Source organism: Podarcis erhardii (assembly GCF_964252035.2).
Source record: "Podarcis erhardii genome assembly, chromosome: 17".
Taxonomy (NCBI): domain Eukaryota; kingdom Metazoa; phylum Chordata; class Lepidosauria; order Squamata; family Lacertidae; genus Podarcis; species Podarcis erhardii.
In genome coordinates, this window is record NC_138515.1 from 3,136,097 (window position 1) to 3,162,892 (window position 26,796).

General features: G+C 49.5%; 1 protein-coding gene across 1 annotated transcript; it reads left to right on the forward strand.

Annotated features, from left to right (window-relative positions):
* The first annotated feature begins 2,339 nt into the window (after window positions 1–2,339).
* On the forward strand, window positions 2,340–25,747 carry ABCD1 (ATP binding cassette subfamily D member 1). The gene is made up of 10 exons (XM_081845780.1): window positions 2,340–3,499; window positions 8,650–8,830; window positions 11,422–11,564; window positions 14,062–14,230; window positions 18,325–18,419; window positions 20,170–20,315; window positions 20,867–21,012; window positions 21,236–21,320; window positions 22,118–22,243; window positions 23,820–25,747. Exons 1-10 carry the CDS (start codon window positions 2,561–2,563, stop codon window positions 24,022–24,024), a joined length of 2,235 nt encoding a protein of 744 aa, XP_081701906.1. The 5' UTR covers window positions 2,340–2,560; the 3' UTR covers window positions 24,025–25,747.
* The last annotated feature ends 1,049 nt before the right edge of the window (window positions 25,748–26,796 follow it).

The window sequence follows — 26,796 nt, forward strand, 5'->3', positions numbered from 1 at the left end:
TGTTACTGTGAAACTTGTCATGGGGTCTATGCTCATAGCAGCATTCTTGCTTCCTAGCCTTTGGTTATATAAGGATGCAATGTAAGCATGACATCAACAAATAATTGCTTTGTGAAATTTATACATGCCATGAAGTCATGGAAACCTTTTGAGTTATTGTGAAATCCCAGGCAGTTGTTTTGTAAAGAATGCAAACTGAAAGATCTTGAGGCTTAATCACAAACCTTGGGCTGGGTTTCATCCATGGGGATCCTGCATGCAGCTGGTGGGAAAACTTCAGGACTTTGCTGACATTGGGGTTTTGAGGACTTCAGCTCCTTCCTCTAAAAGAACTATGACCTTTAGCTCCTTCAGATTAAAAAGACATTTGAGGGGTAAATTAAAGAACCCGCAGTGATAACAATCAGGACAGAGTCTAATTTTTATCTCTATGGTGCCAGCTCTGAACTTTGTACACCTAGCAGTTCTTTAAGCTTTTGGATTGTCTATTTCTTATAGAAACTCTAACATACTGAGCAGAGTATAGTTTAAAGGTAAAGGTAAAGGACCTCTGACAGTTAAGTCCAGTCGCAAACGACTCTGGGGTTGCGGCGCTCATCTCGTTTTACTGGCCAAGGGAGCTGACGTTTGTCCACAGACAGTTTTTCCGGGTCATGTGGCCAGCATAACTAAGCTGCTTCTGGTGAAACCGGAGCAGCACACAGAAACACCGATTACCTTCCCGTCAGAGCAGTACCTATTTATCTACTTGCACTTTGATGTGCTCTCGAACTGCTAGCTTGGCAGGAGGTGGGACCGAGCAACAGGAGCTCACCCTGTCGCAGGGATTCGAACCGCCAACCTTCCGATCAGCAAGCCCTAGGCTCAGTGGTTTAGACCACAGCGCCACCTCAGAGTATAGTTTAGGAACTCGCAAAGACTTAAAGTATTGGTGTGTTCAAACTTGAGTAGAGGTGGATTACTGAGCTAGCAAAATAATCTAATCCTCTCCTCATACACAAGCATACTCACCATGTCCATTATCTCTTGAGTTCACGAAACCATTGATGCTGCCAAAACATTTCCTCTCAATATGCATCCATAACTGTGCATCTTCCAGGGCATGAAAGGAAGTGAAATTCCATTTTGTTGGAAGCTGCTCCCTGCGCTTGAAATGGTACCCCAGTAACTGCCTTGAACAGTCTGCCCAAACTGGTGCTTTCCATATATTTTAGACTACAACTCCAAAACACTGGAACTTGGTTGACCTATGACCACAGACGATGGGAGCTGGTGGTCTGGAGGGTTGCCACAGGTTGCCCATCCCTACTCTATATGGTCTTGGACTACAAGTCTCATTATCTCTTACCATTGGCCATGCTGGCTGGGGCTGATGGAAATTAAAACTCCAACAACATCTGGAACCCACAATAGAAAGCCTTTTTGATATGATCTAACAACGCTACGCAATGCAATTTCCATTCTCCCACACACCATGATGGCTGTGCTCTGCCTCAATGCTGGAGGCGCAATGCTTCTGAGTACCAATTGCTGAAAACTGGAGGAGAGGAGAGTGCTCTTGTGCTCGGATCCTGCTTGTGGGTAGGCATCTGGCTGGCCAACAGTGAGAACGAGATGCCAGACTAGATGGGCCATTGGTCCTGAACCAGGAGGGCTCCTGTCTCTTTCATACACACACCCCACCCTCAACAGGACACAGAATTTGCTTAAAAAGATATTCTATATATGTTACTGGTTTTTCAAAATAACAAAACCGACATCCAACAGTACCCCCTTCTCACCCAACCCCTACCTTCCAAACAGAGATTCCTGATGGCAAAAATATTTTCTTAACCTCGTGTGTTACATCAGGTTTTATTGTCAAACTTTTAAAGTCATCTACATGCATGTACTTATTATTAATTAAGCACGCAATAACTGTGTTCTCTCGGGGAGTTGCAAGCAGTAAACATGCTCCTCCTCGGCGTCTTCTAATTAGAAAATAAATCATCCGTTGTTTTTTCAGAAGCCACAGCGCCATTGCTTGCAATGATGGATGCGTCAGATCAACCAACCCCAAAATAATGGGTTAAGAAAACAAAAAACCTCTGGATTTAAGAGGAACGCCTGGACACATACTGTATTTACTATCTAGGTGAGTGCGATTGGTGCAGTGGACTCTGGCGGGGTCTAAAACCTCCGAATTAGAGCGATTTAAAGGCAGAGCAAAGGCAAGCGAGCGAGCGAGCGAGCGAAAGAGCTAAAGGCGCGCGATTCTTCCAGGCGCCCCCTCGTGGCTGCCTTGAGGAGCGCCCGTCTGCCGCCGTCCTCTCTATGGTGCCCTGAGGCTTTCTCTATGGTTCTACGGGATGGCCATGGCTCAGTCCCCTCCCACCTAGTCAGGCTGAGGGTTGGGCATTGTGGGGTGAGAGCGGACTCTGGCTGAACAGCCAGCCCTGCCACAGCCAGGCAGAGAGCAGAGCACCCGAGCTGGAGGAGGAGGAGGAGAAGGAGTGGTGGGGGGGCAGAGAGGAAGCCAGGAGCAAGGGGCAGTGCCCCCCACCCCACCCTAAGGGACACCATGCCAGTTGCCACAGCCAAAGTGGCAGCCAGGTTGGCCCAGGGGGTCACAGCGAAAAGAGCGGCAGTGGCACTCCTGGTGGCGGCGTATGGAGCCAAGAAGTTGTACCCAGTCCTGCGGCGACACTGGGTTTCCTCTGACCGCCAAGTGAATGCCAACTCAGCAGGGCACCACAGTGCTGAAGAGCCAGCCTCCAAGTGGGGGGCAGCCGATGAGGTGGCAGCATCGCCACCTGGGGTGAACAGGGTGTTTTTCTTCCGCCTGCTGCGCCTGCTGAGGTTGCTGTTCCCTGGGCCACTGTGCCGTGAAACGGGGCTCCTGGCCTTGCACTCGGCCGCCCTAGCCAGCCGCACCTTCCTCTCGGTCTACGTGGCCCAGCTGGACGGGCGCTTGGCCCGCTGCATCGTCCGCAAGAACCCGCATGACTTTACGTGGCAGCTTCTTCAGTGGCTGCTCATTGCCCTGCCTGCCACATTTGTCAACAGTGCCATTCGATACCTAGAAGGGCAGCTGAGCCTGGCCTTCCGCGGACGTTTAGCGGACCATGCCTATCGGCTCTACTTTGAGGGCCAGACCTACTACCGCGTCAGCAACATGGACGGACGCCTGCGCAACCCGGACCAGTCTCTCACGGAAGATCTGGTGGCCTTCGCCAACTCCGTGGCTCACCTCTACTCGAACCTGACCAAGCCGGTGCTGGATGTGATTGTCACTTCCTATACCCTGCTCAGCTCGGCCAGATCGAAAGGAGCCGACACAGCCTGGCCCTCGGTCATTGCCGGCCTGGTGGTCTGCGTCACTGCTAAGGTGCTGCGTGCCTGTTCGCCAAAGTTTGGCCAGCTGGTGGCTGAAGAGGCACGTCGGAAAGGGGAGCTGCGCTACATGCATTCCCGGGTGGTCGCCAACTCGGAAGAGATTGCTTTCTATGGGGGCCATAAGGTAAAGCAAGTGGGCAATGTGCCATGGTTCTCTGGGAGGAAAGCAGGAATCAGCTGATAGGAGGATTACTGGAAGCCAGGACTCCTGGGTTTCCGGACAGGAAATTATAGTGTAGTAGAACTGGAGAAACACGAGAGGGGTAGTTTACCCCCACCCTCTTTTGTTATATGTCTTTCCACTTTCTCTTCTTCCCCTGAGCTCTGAAACGGAGGCAGCTGTCCCTGCCAGGCCCTCGGCCGGTGGAAGTGAAGTTGGCTTTATAGAGAGACAAGCTAGAGCTGAAACCAGCACCCTTGTTTACTTCCTTTTCTTTGTAGTCTTCTTCCTTGAATTTGTCCGAGGGCAAGGCTGAGGCCCTGACCTGAATTTATCCAGCTTCAAATCTGTCTATGTTCAGTAATCCTCCACCAGTCTAAATTTCCATAGAAACCTTTCTTGGTTTCTATTGCTCATGCTTGACTTCTGCCTCAACCGTCAAAACAGCCCCAGGCGTTTCCAAGTGTGGCACTTAAGGATTCCTGCACTGCCTAGCGGAGGCGATTGGACGGCAGTTGCAGTGTGTTTATCAGACACCATTTCTGATCCCCAGATTTGGAAAAGCAATGGATCAGATAACATATAACAGATGAGAGCTGGGAATCGGGATCTAGGCTCTTCCTGTTTTCTGAATCATTGTGAGGGTGGGGGGCGGGGGGGGAATGCTCTTATACTGAGGTCGATGGTGACTGAAGTTAATCGTCATTTTTATCACATGTACACTGCAGTCGCCCCTCTCCATTCCAGCCCAGCTGTGTCAGGAACATTCCAAGGCCGAAAACTCTCCTACCTTTGGCATCCTTCCCAAATTAAGGGTAATTGTAGGTCACATTCGCACACAGAAATACAGCAATGGGGCCAGCCTTTGTGCTTAAACATTTATTAGAACCATGTAGATTTGTGCACACATGCACACACCTCAGACAAAAAGTCTATAGCAGCAGTTGCCCTTTAGGAAAAAGGAGCATGACCAGTATTAGTCATGATGACATTTGAATTGTGTCACCACTTGTGATGTTTAAGACAATTATCACTGAATGTTCAGGGTTTTCTTAGGGCTATTGGGTGCATTTGTGCTGTGCCTCCAGCTGCCCCCTCCTCCACTAGTCTACCTACCTGTGGCTCTTCAGCATAAGATGGCCTCCCACCAGTCTTGCACAGCAGATTGGAAGGGTGGGGGACACAGCATAGGACAAAAATACTACTCCCATATGAAAGCCATTGTCAGAATAGCAGGACTGTGACTCCAAAACAGTAGCCACCCCATCCCCATCTCTTTGAGACAAGATCTGTTCGTTGTCACCTCAATGGCTTTAGTAAGTGGAGAACAGGAAATGCTGACCTTCCTGCCTTGGTACTCATTAACTTTGGCCTCCCTATTAAAGTTGTGGTATTGGTGCAGGATTACGTATCTCATACCCCTTTGCACCTCCTGTATTTTTTCAGGGTGTTATTTATTATTATTACCATTATTTATTAAATTTGTATGGTGCCCTTCATCTGCAGATCTAAGGGCAGTTCACAACATAGAATTACAACATAAAAAACAAAAAATACATAGTAAAAATAAGAACAACAAAAAGCCAATAATCCCCCCTCCCACAACACATTTAAAAGAGCATCGGATGTCAATCAGCGAAAGGCCTGGTTGAAGGGAAATGTTTTCACCTGGCACCTGAAGGTGTATAATGGAGGTGCCAGGCAAACCTTCCTGGGGAGAGCATTCCATAATTTGGGAGTCACAGGTAGATTTGGTTTGGTGCAATCCAGGCTCCCTGTCCCAGTGCGGCTGAACTAGCACTTTTGTAGTCAGATTTAACACCAGGCGAATTGCTGTTGTGAGGCTAACAGGGCTTGTACCACAGAGATGAAGGGACAGAGCAATTTCCCAATTTCAACTGCAGAGAACTAAGGAGAAGACTAGGTATTAGCACCACAGCCTGACCTTCCAGTAGTTAATTAAAAGCTGCCATTGGCCAGTGGTGTAGCCTGGGTTGCTGGCGCCTGGGGCAGGCAAGCCACCAATGCCACTGGAACCAAACGGGGCTGTGCTGTGCCACCTGCCTGCCTGCACAGGAGGGAGCCCAGCTGGCTTACATGACCCTTTGTGGGCAACACCCCTCAATGCCTGCAGAGAGGAGCGCTGGGTCGGGCTGCCCTGGGGTCACCCTCCCTCCATCTGCATCCACTCACTGTGGACCTGGGCTATTCTTGCTGCCGTCCAAGGAGCGTGGCACAATGAGCAAGCACTGGCCGGGCAGCCATTCAGTGAGGCCTTGGCATGGCATGGCCTGGAGAATGAAGGGTGGCATGGCCTCAGGAATGTGAGGAAGGTGGACGGAGCCTCTTCAGTTGCCAGCCTCTGCCAGGGACATGGCGGCAAGGCCAGGTTGGGCTCCAGGGTCCAGAAACCCCGGGTGGCAGGCAGGCAGGCAAGGACAGGGAGCCTGGGACAGGGCCTTCCAGGATGTGCCTGGGTGGCAGTGGCGCAACCCGCTGACAGGCTGCTTTGCTGCCTTTGCCAGGATAGGGATCCCTGCAGAAGCTGGTGGCTGTATGGAGGCCACCCCCTCAGAATTTTGTGCCCGGAACCATAGCCCCCCTGGCTCCCCACTGCCACTGGCCATTACTCCATGAATGCAAATACTGTGTTGTATTGCTGCATCCCTGCATCTATGTGATGAAAACCCTGACAAACCATTTAGCACCAGTGAAGTGCTAGTAAAGGCTGGTTTTGGAACTGGGACTCCTTATTCAAAATGTGGCTTTTCAGTTTGTAACCCAAAGTTCAGGGTGTGTGTTGCTATAGTACTTTTCCTATTTCTGTAGTCACACAGATAGTGGAAGCCACACTTACTGGGAAGCAAGTCCCATTGCAACCACTAGAGCTTACTTCTGAGTAAATATGCATAGGATTGTGCTATTAGAACAACTGAATTTTAGAAATCTTCCCCCTACTTTTTATCCTTGAGATTACTTTACACCTCTTTTCTCCTCCCTTTCAGAAAAGGAGGGACAATCTTAGGGTCAGTTCACATATTCAGGTACATCACTTGAGCACTTATCACTTGACAATTACCAGTGACCCAACTTTTTTTTCTTTTTGCCCTTGCTGCTGTGTCTTTAACAGCACATTGATTGGGCAAATATATGTAGATGAGGCTTCTCTTGTCATGGGGGTGGAAACTGCTGCCGTAGCTGCTGTTAAGGACAGGGCTGGTTAAAATCTTAGAGTTAAACTCTCTAAGAGTTCTGTCTATGACAGCAGAGAACTGCAATGGCTCATTCACATATGTCAGTCGTCCCTTAATTCTGTAGTCCTGAAAAAAGACACACATGTAATGAACCAAACTGTCCTTCTGCCTCTTTCTTGTGGAAATTGCTCAAGTGCCTTTTAAGAGCTGGCTGGTGGTCAGTAAAGAAGGAAACTTTTCCTGACATGGAGATAAAGGAATGAGCAAAGCATCACCTGCCTTATTTATGCAGGTCAGTCTGCTGCTAAAAGCACTGCACCTGGTGGGAGTGGCTGCTTTTGAACCATTGAACCTTTTCATCACATGTGCACAGATGAAGCAGATTCTCTAACAAAGAGGTAATGCTACCTCTGGCCTCCAGGGAGCAGACAAAGAAAGTTGGTAGCATTTGAAACTTTTTAGTTTCTAGCAGTTCGAAAGCACGTCAAGTGCAAATAGATAAATAGGTACTGCTCCTGCGGAAAGGTAAATGGCGTTTCCGAGTGCTGCTCTGGTTCGACAGAAGTGGCTTAGTCATGCTGGCCGCATGACCCGGAAGCTGTCTGTGGACAAACGCCAGCTCCCTTGGCCTACAGAGCGAGATGAGCGCCGCAACCCCAGAGTCGTCCGTGACTGGACCTAATGGTCAGGGGTACCTTTACCTTTACCACCTCTTAGTCATCTTTAAAAAAGGTAAAGGGACCCCTGACCATTAGGTCCAGTCACGGACGACTCTGGGGTTGCGGCACTCATCTCGCTTTATTGGCCGAGGGTCCTGGTGCACAGCTTCTGGGTCATGCAGCCAGCATGACTAAGCCGCTTCTGGTGAACCAGAGCAGCGCACAGAAACGCCGTTTACCTTCCCGCTGGAGTGGTACCTATTTATCTACTTGCACTTTGACGTGCTTTTGAACTGCTAGGTTGGCAGGAGCTGGGACCGAGCAACGGGAGCTCACCCCGTCGTGGGGATTCGAAACGCCGACCTTCTGATCGGCAAGCCCTAGGCTCTGTGGTTTAACCCACAGCACCACCCACGTCCCTTTTTAAGAGGTGGCATGATAGAAGTTTATAAAATTATGTATATCATGAGAAAAGTGGAGCTGTTGTGATCCTCTGTCTGTCTTGAGACAATGGAGTGTGCCTCTGGGGGTGAAATCAAACCAGTATGTTAGCACCACCAAAGTGACCTCCCTGGGCCGGCACAAGCCTGGGCAGTATGTCTGGGGGTCCTGGGCTGCCTAGATGACAAGAGGTCATGGACAGCCAATGAAGCTGAATGTCAGAAGAATTCAGAACAGATAAAAGAAATTACTCATTCACAGAGCTCTTAGTCAAACTATAGTACTTGCTCCTGCAGGAAGCAGTGCTGGCCACCAGCGTAGATGGCTTTCAAAGAGGATTAAACAAATTCATGGAGGAGAAGGCTATCCATGGCTACTAGCTCTGCTGTGCCTCCACAATGGGAGGCAGTACTGCTTCTGAATACCAGTTGCTGGGAATTTCAGGTTCTGTTGTGCTCATGTCCAGCCTGCAGGTATCTGGGTGGTCACTGTGAGGATGCAGGACTAGGTGGCCATTGGCCTGATCCAGCAGGATTCTTCTTTGGTTCTTAATTAAACTCCAAACATTGGAAGTAAAGCAGCAGTTCTTCTGAAATTAGAGCCATATGGAAATGCCCTCCATCTCAGCAGCTGCATTAAGGCAAAGTCTAAGGGTGTGGGATTTCAGCTACCTGACTGAAGCTAAGCAGGTCGCAGTCTGGTCGCAGTCTGGATGGGAGACCTGGGAACCTCATAGGGGATACACCCGTATACCAATGATAAATAATAAACATCTCATCACCCTGCCGAATGCCATAATGTCTCCTGGCCTCCTCTCCAGGTGGAGTTGTCCCTTCTGCGGCACTCTTATCGTGAGCTGGCCTCCCAGATCAACGTGCTGCTCCTAGAAAGGCTCTGGTATGTCATGTTGGAGCAGTTCCTCATGAAGTACGTGTGGAGTGCCGCCGGGCTGGTCATGGTAGCTGTGCCAATCATCACCGCCACTGGCTATTCTGAGACAGGTGAGTGGAAGCAATTTTTGTAATTAGAATGGAACAACAGGGTGACGGGAGCATGTTGGGTGTCACTTATTGATATAGTAATAAAGTAAATAATTGTTTGTTGGCAGGTGATACTTGAGAATGCTTTCAAGATGCCAGATGAAGTGCCCGATACCAGCTTGCTTAAGAGGCTTAGGCAGGGCATCAGACTAGGCATTGCTGCAGATTCTCCTTGGCCCTCTGCTTGCCAGTTTTGCCACAGTGAAGTACATATAACCACAGAATTGCAGAGAGGGAAGAAAACAGGATAGATGTGACATGGCAGCCCCTGTCTCAGCCACATCTTTCCAGTCCCGCCCCCCTTGCAGGAACAGATTGTCTGAGCAGTGAAGATGTGGAAGTGGCTGTAATCTTTGGGTTGAATTACACATTTGGCAGAGTCTGGGGTCAGGACATTCAAAACAGCTTCAAAGTGACAGGAAGACTGTGTGATTTAGAGAAGAAGCTTCAGGTAGTGGAAGAAAATTTAAGCTGTTTTCCTGAATAACACAGTAAATGAATGTGCAGAATCTTAGATTGAACTGGGGCAGGAGATGATAACAAGGTGATTGAAGGTTGAAAGTAGCAGGTAAGGAAAGGGTTAAGCCCTGCACATCCACTGCTTTAGTTTGGAGCTGCACCCTTTCTTGCTGTTTTGCACCTCTTTGGAAGATACTTGCGTTCCTAGTCCTTGGTCTTTGCTTTTAAAGGTCCACAACCATTCTTCACTCTCCCTGCGGTCAGTTGTTTTTGTGTGTACAGAACTGGAAATCTTCACTGCGCATGAAAATCGCTAGCTATGGCACTGAACACAGATGTTGGTTTTGAAAAACGGCTGTAGCTGGGGAAGTGTGAAGAGGAGACCCTGTTTTTCCTCCTTAGTTTTATAGGCAACAGGTGTCCTTGTGTTAATTGCAAGAGCTCCACTTATGGTGGAAGTGAGAGGAGTGGTAGCAGATTATACAGACAGCTCACAGTGAAACTTTACATGGGATGTAGTATTTAGAATGTTTAGGATGTTTAGAAGATTTTAGAATGTTGTATTATTTTATTGTTGTTAGCTGCCCTGAGCCCAGCTTCGGCTGGGGAGGGCGGGATATAAATAAAAATTTATTATTATTATTATTATTAATTCACCCTGTGTGTGTGATCCTGATTTCGTCAATGATAACTTGCTGGGCAGGTCGGCAGCTCACCTGTTCCATATATCTTCTTGAGTAATGATACCTAGAATGACATGAAGGGTGTTGTCAGACTGATAATCTTATAATGTCTAGGCTTAAGCCTAGGCTAGAGCCCTGCTGCCTTATGCAACAATTTTCTTTCTGGAAGGCAATTTCCTCTCTTGTTGCTCAAAGTTCTGGTGAAATGACCCATCAGGATCAGCAGTAGGTGATCAGGTTCCTCTTCCTGAGTTTAAATCTAATTACCGTATACAGATATTTGATGGTTAAATGTAAAGGTATTACAGAAACCGAAAGGCTGATCATCCCAGGAAGATTTGTTGCCTTCTTTGTTGTTTTCGCTGTGGGTGTCTGAGCTGTCCCTGCCCTCGCCAATGCCTCCTCCTCCTCCTTGAAGTCTGAAGAGGATCTTTGTTAGCTCACTCTCTAGGACCTGCCCAGTTAGAATAGGAACTGAAGGTCCAGTGATCCAGCACAGGCTGTTCAGGGATTTCCTAATCTGGTTGCAGCTGTAGCATCTGCTACCAAGGGCCCCTCCGCTACCTATATTATGTCTTCGCTGCTTTCTCCCATGTTAGCCAAGAGACAGGCCAATGGCTACTTAAGCTACTCCTTCCTCCAGCACCCACATCTACAACAAGGAAGGCTCTGTCACCATATGTTCCTGACATTAGGCCCTGTTTGCAGCACCACTGCCAGGTGAAACTTAAGGGGTGGCAGAACAAGGGGGGTGTTGCAACACCCTCCCCTCCGACATGTGTCTGGCCCCAACATTGCAGACCCTCCAGCAGACACACCTGTTCACAGGCCTTTGGAGGTGGAAGTTAAAGATAGAATAACCGTTTTCCCCATGCTGTGTCGCTGCAGCTGTTTTGCCATTGTTAAGTTAATGCTATGGTTTTCAAGTATGGTTTTAGCTTAATGCTGCTCGAATTTGTTTCATTGATTTTTGGAATGCACCTTGCCCTGGGACATATGATGAAGGGCAGGTAATAAGTATTCCAAATAAATAAATCTGGCAAACAAAGGAAATATTTAAGGGAAGAACTCTGTTAGAACATCTTTGCTAACCCCAAGGGTGCAAGAGAGAATTAAAGAGCCTTTTCCTGTGCCTAGAAGCAAATGCCTCAAATGCCTACGGGAGAGGTTTCACCAATGCCAGTGATGCTGGGAGGAGGGAGTTTCAGAGTCCCCTGCTTATGTTTTCATTCATGCAGGAAGTAATCAGTAGGCAAGTGTTCCTGGCCAGAGGGAAAGGATTCCAGGTGAGAGCATGTGATTTCCAGGCAAACTCAGGTCCTAAAAACAGCTGTGGAGCTAGAAAATGGAGGGTAGAGATGTTGTCCTTGGAGTTTCTGCTGACCATGTCTGTTTCCCCTCCTATGCCAGACCCTGAGGCAGTGAAGCAAGCTGCGCTGGACATGGAGGAGAATGAGCTGGTGAGCCTGAGAACCGAAGCCTTCACCACAGCACGGAGTCTACTGAATGCAGCAGCTGATGCCACAGAGAGAGTCATCTCTTCTTACAAAGAGGTACGGATGCAGCTTGGCTGCTTGGGTTGACCCAGAAGGAATTGGGTTGGTTTGATTATCAGTTGAAGGAAGGGAATAAGCCACGCCGTTTCTGTTTTCCTCTGAGGGGAAATCCTAAAATTGCACATCTCTGCAAGGCACAGCCCACACCCAGAAGGTTGGAAGACCTGGGAGCACAATGTCCTGGCATCAGTTCCCAGTTGCACATCAGCGTCCTAGATTCTGCCTTACACGATCATGTTTTCCAACACCCACATGCATGATCTTTGACCTAGTGCAGTGCTCTAATACTTCGTGGGATTGGTTTCGATCTGTAACAGACCAAATGGTTCAAAGCAAACATCTAATTTTGCCCTCCTATGTACACACTCTTGGGAATAATTCCCTTTGAACTTGGTAAGACTTATGCATAGGATCTGTCTAGAACATGGGTCGGCAAACTAAGGGCCGCAGGCTGGATCAGGCCCAATTGCCCTCTGGATCCTGGAATCACCACTTGGATTGGTGTGATTGTTTGGACTGTGCCTTTTTTTGCAATTTTTTTCGGGCGCCATTTCCGCCCCCCCCCCCAACACACAATGGCGGTGCCTCTTCCTGGCTTCTCCCTGCCCTGCAGAGGATGGGAGCTGGGCTTTGATTGGTGCCAGCCAATCCAAAGCCTCGCCATCCGCCCGCCAGCCTCTCCATCCATGGCTGCGCTGTGGGCATCGTGACGGGTGCGTCAGGGGGCTTTGGCTGAAGCTTGGCGTGCCTGCTGGCCCCGCCACCTGGCACCTGGGAAAGCTGGCCCGGAAAGGAGAGGCAGCGCCAGCGGTGGCTCCCAATCGCAGGCAGAGTGGCGGAGGAGGTAGGAAAGTGAGGGGAGGGGGGGAGAGGGGGAGAGAGAGAATACCCCTCTGTTCCGTGTGTGTGTGCGCGCGTGCGTAGTCCGGCCCACCACAAGGTCTGAGGGGCAGTGAAGTGGTCCCCTCCTAAAAAAGTTTGCTGACCCCTGGTCTAGAATAGGAATGAGCATAAGGTGGATCTGGAACTAGTGCGGTATTTCTGCAGGGATTTGTGACTCCCAATTGTTTAATAATTGCAGCAACAAAATGACATATCTTGCTTCCCAACCAGACTTCTAAAATGAAGAAAGCTGGAGTAACAAGGAGTAGATTTTTTACATGGAAGAACTGTGAACTCAGTTCAGTTCTGATAACTCAACACAATTCCCTGGGTTCAGTAGCTGCTCAAAGGCACCATGTTTTTTAATTCTTAGTACATGTATTCCAAATCAGGCTCCAATCGGTGGAGCTTGAGGGTTCTAGGGAAATGCAATGTATATTCCACAAATCTGCCCTTTCCTGGACCAGAGCATACTGTATTTCCTTTATTTCATCACACACTCTAAGGGAATCTCCACATGACTGGTCTTTAAACCTGATTTAAACTCTGGTTCTTTACACACTATACCTTTAAAGAACATTAGGAACTTATTCTCCTCCCAAAAATCCTGGGCACTGTAGTTTATCCCTCACAGAGTTACATTTCCCAGCAACCCTTAACAGACTAGAGTGCCCATAATTTTTTGAGAGAAAGAATGTGCTTTAAAGGTATAGTGTATGCTTTGATTGAAACGGGCCAATGAAACTCCTGGTTAGACATCTGGGACCCTCAGTTAAAGAGATTTGAAACTTACTTAAATGTGTTTAGTCTCTCTCTCTCTCTCTCTCTCTCTCTCTCTCTCACACACACACACACACACACACACACACACACACACACACTGCCCTGCCCTGCCATCTAATGGCATCCTCCTAACAATGCCAACTGTGTGCCCCAGGTAGAGAGAAACTGCCAGTGGTTACTCACAGGAACTTCCTAGGGAACTCTGCCTTTGGAAATGTTTCCTTCTGGGAAGCTTGCTGAAGCAACCTCCTGCAACCTTGGGAAAGGACCTTGGCTCAGTGGTCAATCAGATGCTTTGCATGCGGAATGTTCCTGGTTCAGTCCCTGGCATTGCCAGTTAAAAGGATCAGATGCTGGGAAAGGCTGAGATTTAAGACTCTTGCAGAGCTGCAAGCCCAACAATAATGGGCTACATATATGAGACCAAGAGTCTGACCTGGTATGTGGCAGCTCTCTATATCCGTTAATCAGAAAGGAGCATTGAGCTATATGGGAATTCCGAGTAATTAGGCATAATAAAACTTGACAGACTGAGCTGGTTTCAGGAGCCTGGAGCGAAGCCAGAAGGTCTGTAATATTAGTGATTGTTATGGGATTGTTGTTTTTACCTGTATGCTTGGAGTGATTTTCCAATGCTGGATACTCTGGGTAACACTCATTGACATCAATGGGTTTACTCTGTGAGTTAATGGATATCAGTGGACTTAATGGGATCTACTCTCAGTAAGACTAATGTTGGCTATTACCAAGAACATCCCAACTCCATCCCTAAAAGCTTTGTGTTTCCCTTCTGGCGCTAAGGTATGTTACTTGCTGCTTCCTAATTCAGGTGACGGAGCTGGCCGGGTACACTGCTCGCGTACATGAGATGTTCCAAGTGTTTGAAGAGGTGAAAGCCTGCAACTTCCGGCGCCCTGGAGAACTTGAGGAGGGTCAGGCTCATGCTGGGAGAGTGATGAAGCATGGCGTGCGGGTAGAAGGGCCGCTCAAAATCCAAGGTAAGGCCTTCAGCTCCAGACTGTATTGGGCTGACATGGCACACCTGCACTGCTGCTGGCTTGATAACTGCAAGATGCATCTTGCTAGATCAAGAGATGATGTTCACGTGGTGGCAAGGATCAAACCAAGATGGTTATCTTATTTACAATTACTCAGAAGTCCCATAAAACCCAATGGGACTTTCGGCCAAGTACAGGAACCCAGAGACAGCTGCATAGCTTACGTCAGATCTCAGTGAGCTGGTAAACCTGGGCCTGGGCTATAGCACTTCGAATTGCAGGTAGGGGCTCCCATGACTGAAGGCACTTCATTACAAAACAAACCATGTAGGAGCCATCTTGCCAGGGGTTCTCTCAGCTGTGTTCCTGCTTTTTCTTACTACAACATGCAGGGGAGTTACTTGTGAGTGCTTTATTTTAGTTACTTTTTTTTTGTACAGTCCAAAATAAAGAAAGGCAGCATGTCAGGAGGAAGGCTTCCCCCAGATAACAAGGGGGGGGGAGGGTTGTGTGGAGGTTTAAAAAACATGTTTCATATGGAGGGGACTTTTCAAGGGAGCTCTTACACCAACAATCTAAAGTGGTACATTCCGGATGCATGTTTTACCACCTCGGTGAGAACTAGGCCTTTCTGCCAGCAAGTCAGGATTGTCTCCTGTGTGCTGATCCCGGGGGGAAGGTTACCGTTGGCGTAGTCAAAGTCCGGTCCTGGGTCACTAGCCTGGAATCAGTCCACAAGGAGCAGGGCGAGGTCCGAAGCAGGGAGCCGGGCGGGGACAGGAGCACTGGAGAGTCAGGTCTGGGTCCGGGCAGGAACAGGTACTCAACAACAACGTTGCTCCCACAACCTGGGACCGGGCCAACTGGCCTTTATCTGTTCTGAGGCCAGGGGCGGTCCCGGCCACTAGGAGACCCGCCTCTCGGCCTTAAGGCGAGCACTCCTCCTGGGAGAAACCAGTTCCCTTCGCCTCTGCCCTGAGCCTCTGCAGTTCAGGAGAGGCTAAAGGGTTACTGGGCCCAGGGGGAGACTCACCTTCAGGCACTGAGTCCTCAACCACCTCTGGAGCCAGAGTGGGATCACCTGGTGCCTGCTCCTGAGGATCCGGCACAGGTGCAGGCGCTTCAGAATCAAGGCCCTGCCCCAGTTCAGCCGGCCCTGGAGGCGGGGACTCCTGTGCAGGCTGGGATTCTCTGGTTCAGCCTCTGAATCGGAATCCCAGGCCATCACATCCTGCCTGCTTGACTGTGCATCTACTTTCTTTCCCCTCCTTTCCTGGGTAATGCACATAGCCCTTAGTAACTGCTAAGGAGAGGCAGATTGGCAATTGCTCTATAGCACAATAGATGCTTGAGCAACATCCTATACAGACAAATAGTGATTTCAATTCTCGGAGTGCCAGTCCTTATGTAGCCAATATAGTATTGCCCATGCACAAGAGGGAGGCATCAGCAGACTCGGGGGAACACTGCCATTTGAACTACAAAAGAACCTTTAGAGAAAGACATGCGAAAACACTGAGCATGTTCAGTGGGCGCCTAATGCTGACTGTCTCTTGGGAGGTAAAAATGGAAAGATGGAGTGGCGGGAATCCTGAATAGGGAGCACTGCACTGCAACATTTTGTTCTTGGTCCAAGAAATGGGGAACCTTTGCCCCCCCATGCCACTGCCATCTGCCTCAGCTGGCATGACCAATGGCCAGGGACAGTGGGAGGGTTAGCTCAGCAACATCTGGAGGACCAAGGGTTCCCCACACCTGCTTTATGCTATGGACAACTAACCTATAAAGCATGGGTAAATGGAAAGACAAAGGAAACACAACCCCAAACTACTTTTGATGAGTTGATGGCTGTGTCAGTTGCCCATCTCTAGTTGGGGAGTGGGCAGTCTGTGAATCCAGAGTCTGTGCCTGTAAGTTTTGTCTCTCTGCTGCTCTGTGTCCGCTCTTACTTCTTTTTTTGGTGTCCTGCTTCTTTTCTTGTTCTCTCTCTTCCACCAAACCCTTCTCTTTCTCCAGCATCACCTCCATCTGTCCCAAAGCTAGTTCACCTCCTCTTGTATTTGCCCTCACATTTTACACCTCTCTCCATCTCTTCACCCTGCAGCCTATCACATCGTGGGAGCAGGCATTGTACCTGCTCCTTACTCTCTGTTGACAACAGCTTCCCTGGCTATTATTAAAATGTACAGTTCTAGGCCAGAGTCTGGGCTGGTAATTCTGTTTTGTGCGTGTTCATTAGATTTTTATCTTGCCTTTCTATCAAAAGAAATGGCTCAAGTGACTTACAGAGTTGAAATTTGCAAGTCGACAAGGCTAGGGCTGTGGGTATTCTGTTCATTTTTTATTTTTTTAAAACCTGCTTAAATTGAGCTTAAATTCAGTGCCCTCGATAAATTATGCAAGTTAAGTATATTTCCCTGATATGTTTTGCATAATCTATTGACAACATTGCACAATAGGTCCTGTTTCTGTTAGTCGTGGTGGGTGGGATATGATGGCAAAGGAGCCCCCTGCAGAGAGCAGTGTTGAACCCTCCACTCTTCAGCTGGAGAATGGAGACGTCAGTCCTGCAGACTCCTCCACCCACCTTGCACCTGATGATTGGCAGATGGGTGGCCCCACACACCTGTCAAAGCTGGCTCATGGGGTTGGGGAAATAAACATCTTAGCCCACTGGGCCAAAAAGACTCCACACTCCTGCACTACAAAACTGTTGCCTCAATGGCATTGTTAGTTCGGGAAAAGGTGCAGCAAAGGGCATCCAAAGTGATCAGTGGGTGGAGCAACTTGCCCAGGAGGAAATGTTACAGCTCTGGGGGCTTTTCAGTTCAGGAAAAAAGTGAATAAGGTAGGACATGCCTAAGGTTCACAAAATGCTGCGTGACATGGAGAAAGACACATTTTCCTCCCTTCATCACAACTCTAGAACTTGGAATCATCCTGTGAAGCTAGTTGACGGGACAGAAGTGCTTCTTCCCCAAGCACATAAGCAGTGAAATTGCTTGCTCAGGAATTCACTTGCTCAGGATGTGTGGACAGCCACCTTCTTTAAAGGTGGATAAGGGAGGATTAGGCTGCTGCTGGGTGCAAGGCATGATGCCCATATGTTACCTCCAGGGTCAGCGGCTCTCTCCATGCCAGTTGCTGAGAGTAGGCCATTTCCCTCATGTCCTCTTTGTGGGCCTCTCAGGGGCATCTATCTGGCTGGTCATTGGGGAAATGGGATGGTGGATTAGACAGACCTTTGGTCTGATCCGTCAGGCCTGTTTGTATGTCCGTTGGTTATCACTGGATCCTCTAAGTTGGGACAGCTCTGGCAACCCTACCAGCTAATGGCTCATCCTTAATACACTTCCTCACCTGTTATCCTGGCTTCATCCCATAAACAAATACCAGCTGAACCTCCTCTGACCTGACCGCAAGGTGACTTCCAATTGGGTCAGATAACATGACCGCAGTGGAAGGATAACTATTTGTCTCCTGTGCCTTGAAGGCTGAGGAGGAGTTTTGGCAGGTACAGTGTTCCCCACTTTGTATGAAGTGGCACCTGTCAAAATTATGTCTCCCATTTGGTTTGCAGTAGTACAGCAGCCCTCCTTTCCATCCCATCATTCTCCCTGGCCTGACTGGATTAGACCAGCAGGGCTTTGGGTCCTGGAGCCTCTTCTGAAAGCCATGCTTTGTTCCCAGAAACATATAACATGTGCATGTTAATACCAAATGGAGGAGTGCACATGAGCATGTGCAGACTGCCTTAATCTAACCAGTGAGCCATAGCCATTCCCTGCAGATCCAGTGTCAGAGAGGGGCCTGTCGCAAACCATCCTGAGGACTGAGATGAACAATGTTTAGCAGATACAGGGGCCCCACCTTGCATTCTTTCTCCATTCCCAGGCAAAGTCTAAATTTGGGCTTGAGCAAGAGAGGAGACAGGAGGAGGATTGTGAGAGGGTGTGCTGCCCCCTTCCGGCTGAGTCTGTGTTCACTCTCGCAAGGGTTGGAACACTGTCTTTCATTGTGGATTTGATATCCAGTCTCTTCCTTCCTTCCCCTCACATCCCATCCCATCCCACCCCACCCCATTTTGCTTACAGGACGTGTGGTTGATGTTGACAATGGAATTGTCTGTGAAAACATCCCCATCATCACCCCCACTGGAGACGTCGTGGTCACCAGCCTCAATATTCGGGTAAGTGGTAAAAAACAAAGTTTGAAAGCGGGGAGCAGGAGCCGGGAGACTTTGGCTGAGTTGGCTGTGCCTTTAACAGTTGCCTGATATCCAGGAATTTGCATGTGATAACATTGATCCCTATATTCCAATGCCATGAGAAGTTTCATTTGCAGATTTCTGCAGATCAACTTGCTCATGAAGGCACAGGAGCAGAGCAGACCCCATTTCCATTTTTGCTACTGGTTGCTAAGCCTGTTGTGTATTATTGCTTGGAATTCTGTTCTGTATTGTTGCTTGAAAGATATATCCTAGGGCAGAGTTCTAACATTGAGAGGTTTCTAATGCTGAAGGCCTGGAAGAACCTTCTTCAGATTCAGCAGGGTTGTTAAAAGAAAGATGGAGATAAGGCTGGGCTGAGATTGCAAGCTTTTTTTGTCGGTAGGAGATATGAAGCAGCAAAGTTGAGGGAAGGGGGTGGGTGGGACGGAGAGTCCCTGCCAGTGCTGCTGACTTTGCAAGGTCAGGTAGGAGGAGCAGGGGGTGTGGTGTTGGGGGGGGGAGCTGATAAGACCTTGATCACTGCCTTCTCTTTATTATATTTTGCAAGAGCATAGAAAGAGCTGGAAAATCGGCCAGAGTACAGGAGTGGGGAGAGAGAGAGCAAGCCTGACGTGGCTCAGAGATAGTTGTCAGGGCACCATAGGGGTAATGTCACTTGGCAGGTGGCCTAAAGCGGCTGGCAGATCACAGATTTCTTACGTTCTGGACCATTTGGGGTGGGAGTGGGGCCAGGTTCCCAAGGCAGGGGAGTTGAATCTATCCTCCGAAGGCCAAGGAGAGATGGGGCAGGGGAGTCTGGCCTTTACAGGTCCAAGGCAACCAAAAGCGACTTACAGCCAGCCAACCAACCAAATTAACAACAAAAAAAACATAGATACATTAAAACTGAGGGGGGGGGAGGGAAACAGTGCATTAAAAGCATCCCACCCACTTCTAAAAGGCCACAGATAGTGAAAGGCCAAAGGCTTGGCTATAGAGAAAAGTTTTTGCCTAGCACTTAAAGATTTATAATGATGGTGCCAGACGAGCCTCCCTGGGGAGAGCATTCCGCAAACCGGGAGCCACCACAGAAAAGGCCTCTTCTCATGTTGCCGCCTTCCAGACCTCTTGTGTAGGAGGCACATGAAGAAGGGCCTCCCATCATGATCACAGGGTTCAATTCAGTTCATATGAAGAGAAGTGGTCCTTGAGCTATTGCAGTCCTGAGCTGCTTTATGGGTCCAAACTACTGTATTCCTTCCTACAAACCTGCCTGGGCTCTGAGATCTTCTGGGGAGGCCCTTCTCTTGGTCTTGCCATCCTCACAGGCACACTTGGAGGGGGTGCAGGGAGGGCCTTCTCAGTGGCTGCTCCCAGGCAACTTTGGAACTCCTTCCCTAGAGAAGCTAGACTGGCTGCTTCCCTGCTGTCTTTCCACTGTAGGTGAAGACGTTCTTGTTGCAGTGAGTTTTGGGGAACTGACTGCTGTTCCCAGTGCTGTTTTTGTTTTGACGTGATTGTATTTTTAAAAAATACACATTTATACATATAGTTTTAATTCTGTTAATGTTTAATTGTTTTTCAGTGATTTTTACCTCTCTATGTTTTTAGCTGTTCTTTTTTTATCTGTAAGGCACCTTGAGTCCCTGTCAGGAAAAAAGGTGGGTGATAAATAAAATAATAATAATAATAATAATCAGACACACTGCTCTCTGATGCCTTCTTGCAGGTGGACGAGGGCATGCACCTGCTTATCACTGGCCCAAATGGCTGCGGGAAGAGCTCACTGTTCCGGATCCTGGGGGGACTCTGGCCAACATATGAAGGCACCCTCTACAAGCCACCCCCACATCGTATGTTCTACATTCCACAGAGGTACAAAGGACCAGTATTCAGATGTCTGCAGGGAAGGGAAAGGCGGGTGATACAATGGAACAAAAAAGAGAGAACCTAAGACTCCTGGTTGCTCTTCATGGGGCTGAACGTGTTAAAATAAGGAAACAGAATCATAGAATTTTGGAGCTGGAAGGGATCTCAAGGGTCATCTAGTCCAACTCCCTGCAATGCAGGAATCTCAGCTGAAGCATCCATGACAGATGACCATCCAGCCTCTGCTTTAAAACCTCCAAGGAAGAGTCCACAACCTCCCGAGGGAGAGCCTTCCACTGTTGAATAGCTCTTGCCTTCAGAAAGTTCTTTTCTGATGTTTAGTTTGAATCTCCTTTCTTGTAACTTGAAGCCATTGGTTTGAGTCCTGCCCTCCAGAGCAGGAGAAAACAAGCTTGCTCCATCTTCCACGTTGTTTTAGCATTTGTGTGTTTGCCGTCCTGGCTTCCTTGGGAGGAATGGTGGGATATAAATTGTTGTTGTTGTCATATTACTATATTTGCACACCAAGGAATGTTATGCTTGGTATCTCATGGTAGGCCATACATGTCCGTGGGAACCCTGCGAGACCAGGTGATCTACCCAGACACTGCAGAGGACATGGCACGGAAAGGGAAGACGGACGCTGACTTGGAGCGGATCCTGGGCATTGTCAACTTGAACTACATTGTGCAGCGTGAGGGAGGTGGGTGCAACCAGGAGAGGGGGGGGTGAGCATGAGAGAGAGAGAGAACACATGAATCTTTAATTCATGGGAGACAAATGGGGAGGGAAATTGTCATTTCTGCTTCCTTTGCCTCTGGCTGTGTGGAGCAGAAAGTGAATGGGCAAGCATGGGAGGGTCTGCTGCACCATCCGCGTTGAGTGACCAATGAAATCTCTTACCTTTCCATCCACGGCGGGGCCAGGCTGGGAAGCCGTCAGCGACTGGAAGGATGTGCTCTCTGGTGGCGAGAAGCAGCGCATGGGGATGGCCCGCATGTTCTACCACAGGTTAGTGCCTACAGGTGCAGTGAGAGGCCTGATTATTGGCCGCTGCTGCTATTCTGTGCATGGGATTCAGTTGCATTCCAGCAAATTCACATACAGCAATTAAAGTGGCTTTGGCAGTCTTGTGCAACAAACCTACTTCTTCAAAAAGAGGGGGGGGGGGTTCAGTAAGGAAAGTGACAGGAAAAAGCACTGGGAAGCAGGGGAGAAGATTCCCTTGACGCAATGTTTGTATAACCTCTTGGCAAATAAATTGGGGTGGGTGCTATTTAAGCAGCAGATATTGCATAACCTTCCCACAAACTTTGTGCAAAGAAATGAGGCAGTTTGTCTGGAATCAACCATAATCCCTCTAGCAGAGGACTAGCCACAGTGTTGTGCTTTCCAGACCTTGTGTACTACAACTTCCATCAGTCCTAGCCAGCATGGCCAACGATCAGGGAAGATGGGGTTTGTAGTCCCGCAACCCCTTTTCTCGCAGTCCCTCTTGCATTTTTGCTCATCCTGCTGCCAGCTGAGGATGGGAATGCAGTGTGTCCTTGCGTCAGTAGAAAGGCAGCAGAACCAAAGCTGAGACCAGCGAAAGTCACACCAGGGGCAGCCCAAAAGGATGATGTTGGGAAATACTGCCAGGATCACAGCTGAAAGGTGGAAGAGGCACAGATTGGATCAGGAATTGTGGAGGGAGGTGCAGAGGGGAAGGTGGAGGACTGCAGTGTTAGGAGTGGCCGTGTACAGACTGGCTTGGCCAAAGAGCCACTTTGGGGTCTCTCATTTGGGCTACTGCTCTACCTCCATAGGCCAAAGTACGCTCTCCTGGATGAGTGCACCAGTGCCGTCAGCATTGATGTAGAAGGCAAGATCTTTCAAGCTGCAAAGGATGCTGGGATAGCATTGCTCTCGATCACCCACCGACCTTCACTCTGGTATGTTTTGTGCTCTACCCACAGTCTTCTGCTTGGTATGTTTCTTTTGGCCTTTCTTCCTTTGGAGCCCCTTGATCCAAGGACTTTATATACATCTATCTCACTCTTCCATGGGGCTCCCAATGGTCTTCCCTCCGAGTTAGTGGTCCCGCTTCCCTTTAATGATTCTACAGTACTGGGTGCTCTTGGATCACTCCTGTTCTGCTCAGGGAGCTTCCTGTCTACAAGACCAGGACATCCAGGCTAGTTGGTTAGTTGGAGTCATTTGAAGACACGTTTTCTCCCTTCTTGCCCATCAGCTGTTTGTGGAGTCAGCTGTGCCACACACTGGCCCATGAGTGGGGCTTTTGAGAGAGCAGGGAAGGCTGGGGACATCCCTGCAGCAGTGTGCCTCCTCAGGCCCTCAGTCTCCATGGTGGTACACCTCTGCCACGCTTGGAGCAGTTTCTTCGCATACCTGATTTACCAGGCAGGAGTCCCTGTGGGCCACCCCTTATTCTCTCTCTCTCTTTCTCATACAGGGGACAGGGAATTGAAGGAGGAGGATGGGGAACCATCTGAGCATTAGCTGAGAAGTGGACTGGCAGGCTTATAATGCCTCCAGGAATCTGTCCACACTTCTACATCCATTTACTCTGCTTCTACCTATCCCTGTGATTGTGCATGCTTTTATATCCCCCCTTTCTCCCCAAGAAGCTGGAATGCCAGACCACCCCACATGCCAGACCCCCCCCCCAGTATCAGTCAGTATCTCCCCATCCCAGCTTTCATCATACCCCCAAACCTCAGTTGCCACTGCATGAACCCCCTTCCTCCTCTGGTTCCCACCTCATCACACTTGGCACTGCCACCCAGATAGGGTAGGAAAGGGTTGTGTCATTAGTGAGCCTGGAGGCAGGACCTGTCATTTCCTCTGTGACCAGTAGAGGCTGCCATAGAGTGGATCACCTGTCTGGTGCCCCTTTGCTCAACCCGGGACAGGGAAAGAGAAAGGGGTTTTGAAGAAGGACCTAGAATAACCCACCAACTCCAAAAGTCCTGTGTCTTTAATAAACTAAAGCTTTACAACAGCAGAGGATGCCCCTGCTAAAATCTTCCTTTCTGCACACATTGTGAAAGGGACAGGGGACTGTTCTTGCATAGAGTCTGGCTGCGCCTGGGCCTGCCCACCTTGTCCTTTCCTGCCCCCAGAAGACTTCCTATCCTCCCCGCATCTCTCCCTGTTTCCACCGCCCCTCCAGTCCCTGGCTGTCTCCCAAGCAGGGAGTCACGTCCCCAGCAGGAAGCCGTGTGGGCGGAGGGGGGCATCAGAGTCTCATCCCTGGAGACTGAGAGCCGCTTTGTTCCTGACTCCCCCAGAGACAGCTCAGCGGAAAGATCCCTCCCCAGGAGCAGGCAGGGATGCCAACCCCACCCACACACAGGGCACTCACTGGACTCCGAGGAATGAGGGGCAGCAGCGAGAGCTCCAGGCCAAGCGCACGGGGGTGTGGGGTGTGGAGAGATTGCTGGGAGGCCCAGAGCAAAGCGTAGCACAGACCAGCATCTCAAGCAGCCCTTCCCTCTTCCCTTTCAGGAAGTACCACACCCACCTCCTGCAGTTTGACGGGGAGGGGGGCTGGCGTTTTGAGAAGCTGGACCCTGCAGCCCGTCTCTCCCTGCGAGAGGAGAAGCAGCGCCTGCAGCAGCAGCTGGCCGGAGTCCCCGAAATGCAGCAGCGTCTCAGTGAACTTTGCCAAATCTTGGGTGAAAATACAGCCTCTCCAGCGGGACACATCTGAGAGAGCCAGGCACCCTGAAGCATCCCCTCACCATTTCTGCCCCGGCCCACTCGGCTGAGTGCTCAGTAAGAGGATCCCGGCTGCTTTCCTTTCCTCCTGGGAGCTGCAGAAGGCGGCCGGCTGTTGCCCTGGCTGCTGAAGGAAGAGTCACGTTTTCTCTGCTGGGGCATCACTTATTTCTGGCACTTGTTGACTGTGCCCTTCGTCACCTTCTCTCACTTAGCCTGCCTCGTTCTAGGACTGGAGGGAGGGAATGGGTCACCCCGTCCTGACAAGTGACTCTGAAGTTTCCTCTCTCTCCCACACACACACCTCACACACACAGTGCCTGAATATCCCAAGATAGTAACGCCAAAGCGTGGGTTTTGTTGCCCCCACTGCCATTCTCTGCCCTCTGCATCTGTGGATGTTTTGGAGTGAGCTTCCAGCATCAGCCACACCTTAGAGGCCTGGAAGGTTCAGCAGGACCGGTCTCCGCCTTTCTCCACACAAAACAGCCGCACAACATTTGATACGAATCCAAGCCATGAATGTAGCTCTTGCACCTTTCTCCCTGGTGGCCTCCTTTTTGCCACAACTGGGCTGTAGAAGCTGGTTGCACAGGGCAGCACCAAAACCCCCTCCCCTTCAACCTTCGCCCCCCGAGCTCCGCTTGAGGAAGGCCTGCCTCCTTCCCTGGACACCATGTGGGTGACATGGCAGCCAAGGGAGCAAGTTAGGAAATCCACGTTGCTCTAGATCAGTAATTTTCAGCAGTTTTCTCTGAAACCTTGCTGTTCCTCAGAACTTACAAAGAGCTCCCCAGTGAGAAGATGGGTAAGTTATGCAGGGCAAGCGGTCAAAAAACCTCACCACGACCTCTTTGACCAACCTTCCACAACTTTTTCAGAATGTGGGGTTGGTTCATTCTTCAGGGGCAACAGTTTAGGTCTGCCTCATGCCCTTACAAACTGAGAGTGTGGCCTAAGATGCCTCTCACATTGCAGGGGTCCCAGACACAAATTGGGTCCTCAGCAGATAAGCCAATATGGAGTCCCTTGAGGTGGGAAGCCTTGAAAGCCACGGTCCTGGGCTGTCTCGGGACCCCCTTGTGCAACTCTGTAGAACATAAAGCCCTTCCTGAGGCTTTGTCCTCGTGGCTTCTAATACTTTAGTCCCTTAATTTTGAGGGACTGGTCTTCCCTGTGAAGGCCAGCAGAAGGCCCTGTGCCATTTGCTTAGGGCACTTTCTATGGGAACTTGCTGAGACTTGATTTCCATACAGCTGTCCTTTAGGACTTGTTCTCCTTGAAATAGCAGGAATTCTCCTAGGGTCATTTCCCCCCGTTTTCTAAAGCAGGGTGGAGGTAGAAAGAGAAAGAGATGTTTTTGTATACAGACAACAAGGCCTCAGCCAGTGGAGCTGCATTAGTTCAACTGCACAGCATATATCCACATTAGGAGGAGTGCAGCAATTTGGGTCTTGCCTCTTGCCATGTGCGTGATGCGATGGAGAGAGGGAGCGTGTGGCAAAGGAACTCGGATTGGTGGTTGTCCCCTATTTCACTTATGCCAGTGTTAGTCTGCACAGATGTGTCTATTCTTAAAAACTGAGCCCTCTTTTAATTAGTCATGAAGGTGATTGCTGCTGTTGTTGTTACTGTTACTGTTGTTGTTGTTGTTGTTAGAAGGCTCACTGCCAGTTGTGTTTTCCATGTGAAATAACATACCAGCAAGCTATTAATGATGTGTGCTCCCATGTCCTTTAAATGCACATTTAGCTACAGCCATCACACAGTTATTTTTTTTAAAAAAATCAGCCATTGGCTTTGATGGTGGGACATCAGGCTTTGCCCTGGTTCTCTCCCCTCTGCCCCTTTGCACGGGTATTTCCTCCTCTCCCCACTTGCCTCCCTTTCCCAATCCTGCTGCTTCCAAGCACACCTCATCTTCCTAAGAAAGCAAAGAAGATGCATGGTTGCTTAGGGGAAATGAACCCTCTGCTCTCCCTTCGTGAAACATCTTGCCCTGGCCTGCCGTCGTGTGGCCTACCATGTTTGGCCCTTGGACTTAACTGGCGGCAGCAGAGTCTGGCAAACCACCTGCTGTGTTAACTTTCCCACAGTTCTACAGAGTGCCTGATTTAGCAGTACTTTGCATGGTGTGCAGCACCTCAGGCCCAGCAGCTGCTGACAAATAAGGCCTTAGCCAGAGGGGAGGGGAGCTTTTCCTGGGGGGGGCTCTTTCCGGGGGGGGCTCAAAAAACAGAGCAGGAGGCTTTATTTGACAATGAGGCTGGTAGGCTGCATTAAGCTGGGTGGCAGGCCTGATTCCGCACCTCTGTGCCCAGGGACACCTGGCAACTGGCCCTCTGGCACCCCCCCCATAGGACTGGCACCTGGAACCCTGCTTGTCCTATGGGGGAGCCATCCTGGATTGGGACAGACACATTGCTCTCAAATGGCATGTTGCTTCTGGAGGAGTAAAGCCACAGCTTGGCAGCCCACAGCCTGCAGGTTTCATACAACCTTCCTGAGGCTCCCTGTGCCCCATGAAATTGCCACTTCCAAATTTTGACATGTCATTGTGGTGGGGGAGGACATTGTGCAGGGCGGATCATCTTGAGATGCTAACAAGGGAAGCAAGTTCATACAGTGTTTTGCAGGCTCTGCTGCCTAGTCCAGCCATGTTCACAGAGAGGCCACCTCAGTCAGAGTGTGCTCACATCTTCAGAGAACCAGATAAATTCTTAACGTAATTTCAGTCAACTAGTCCAATGAGTTTTCCTTTCCC

Coding starts and splice junctions, on each gene's coding strand:
- ABCD1 (XM_081845780.1), top strand. CDS start 2,561: ATGCCAGTTGCCACAGCCAAAGTGGCAGCCAGGTTGGCCCAGGGGGTC. Junction 3,500..8,649: donor CTTTCTATGGGGGCCATAAG/GTAAAGCAAGTG, acceptor CCTCCTCTCCAG/GTGGAGTTGTCCCTTCTGCG. Junction 21,321..22,117: donor GCCCGCATGTTCTACCACAG/GTTAGTGCCTAC, acceptor CTACCTCCATAG/GCCAAAGTACGCTCTCCTGG.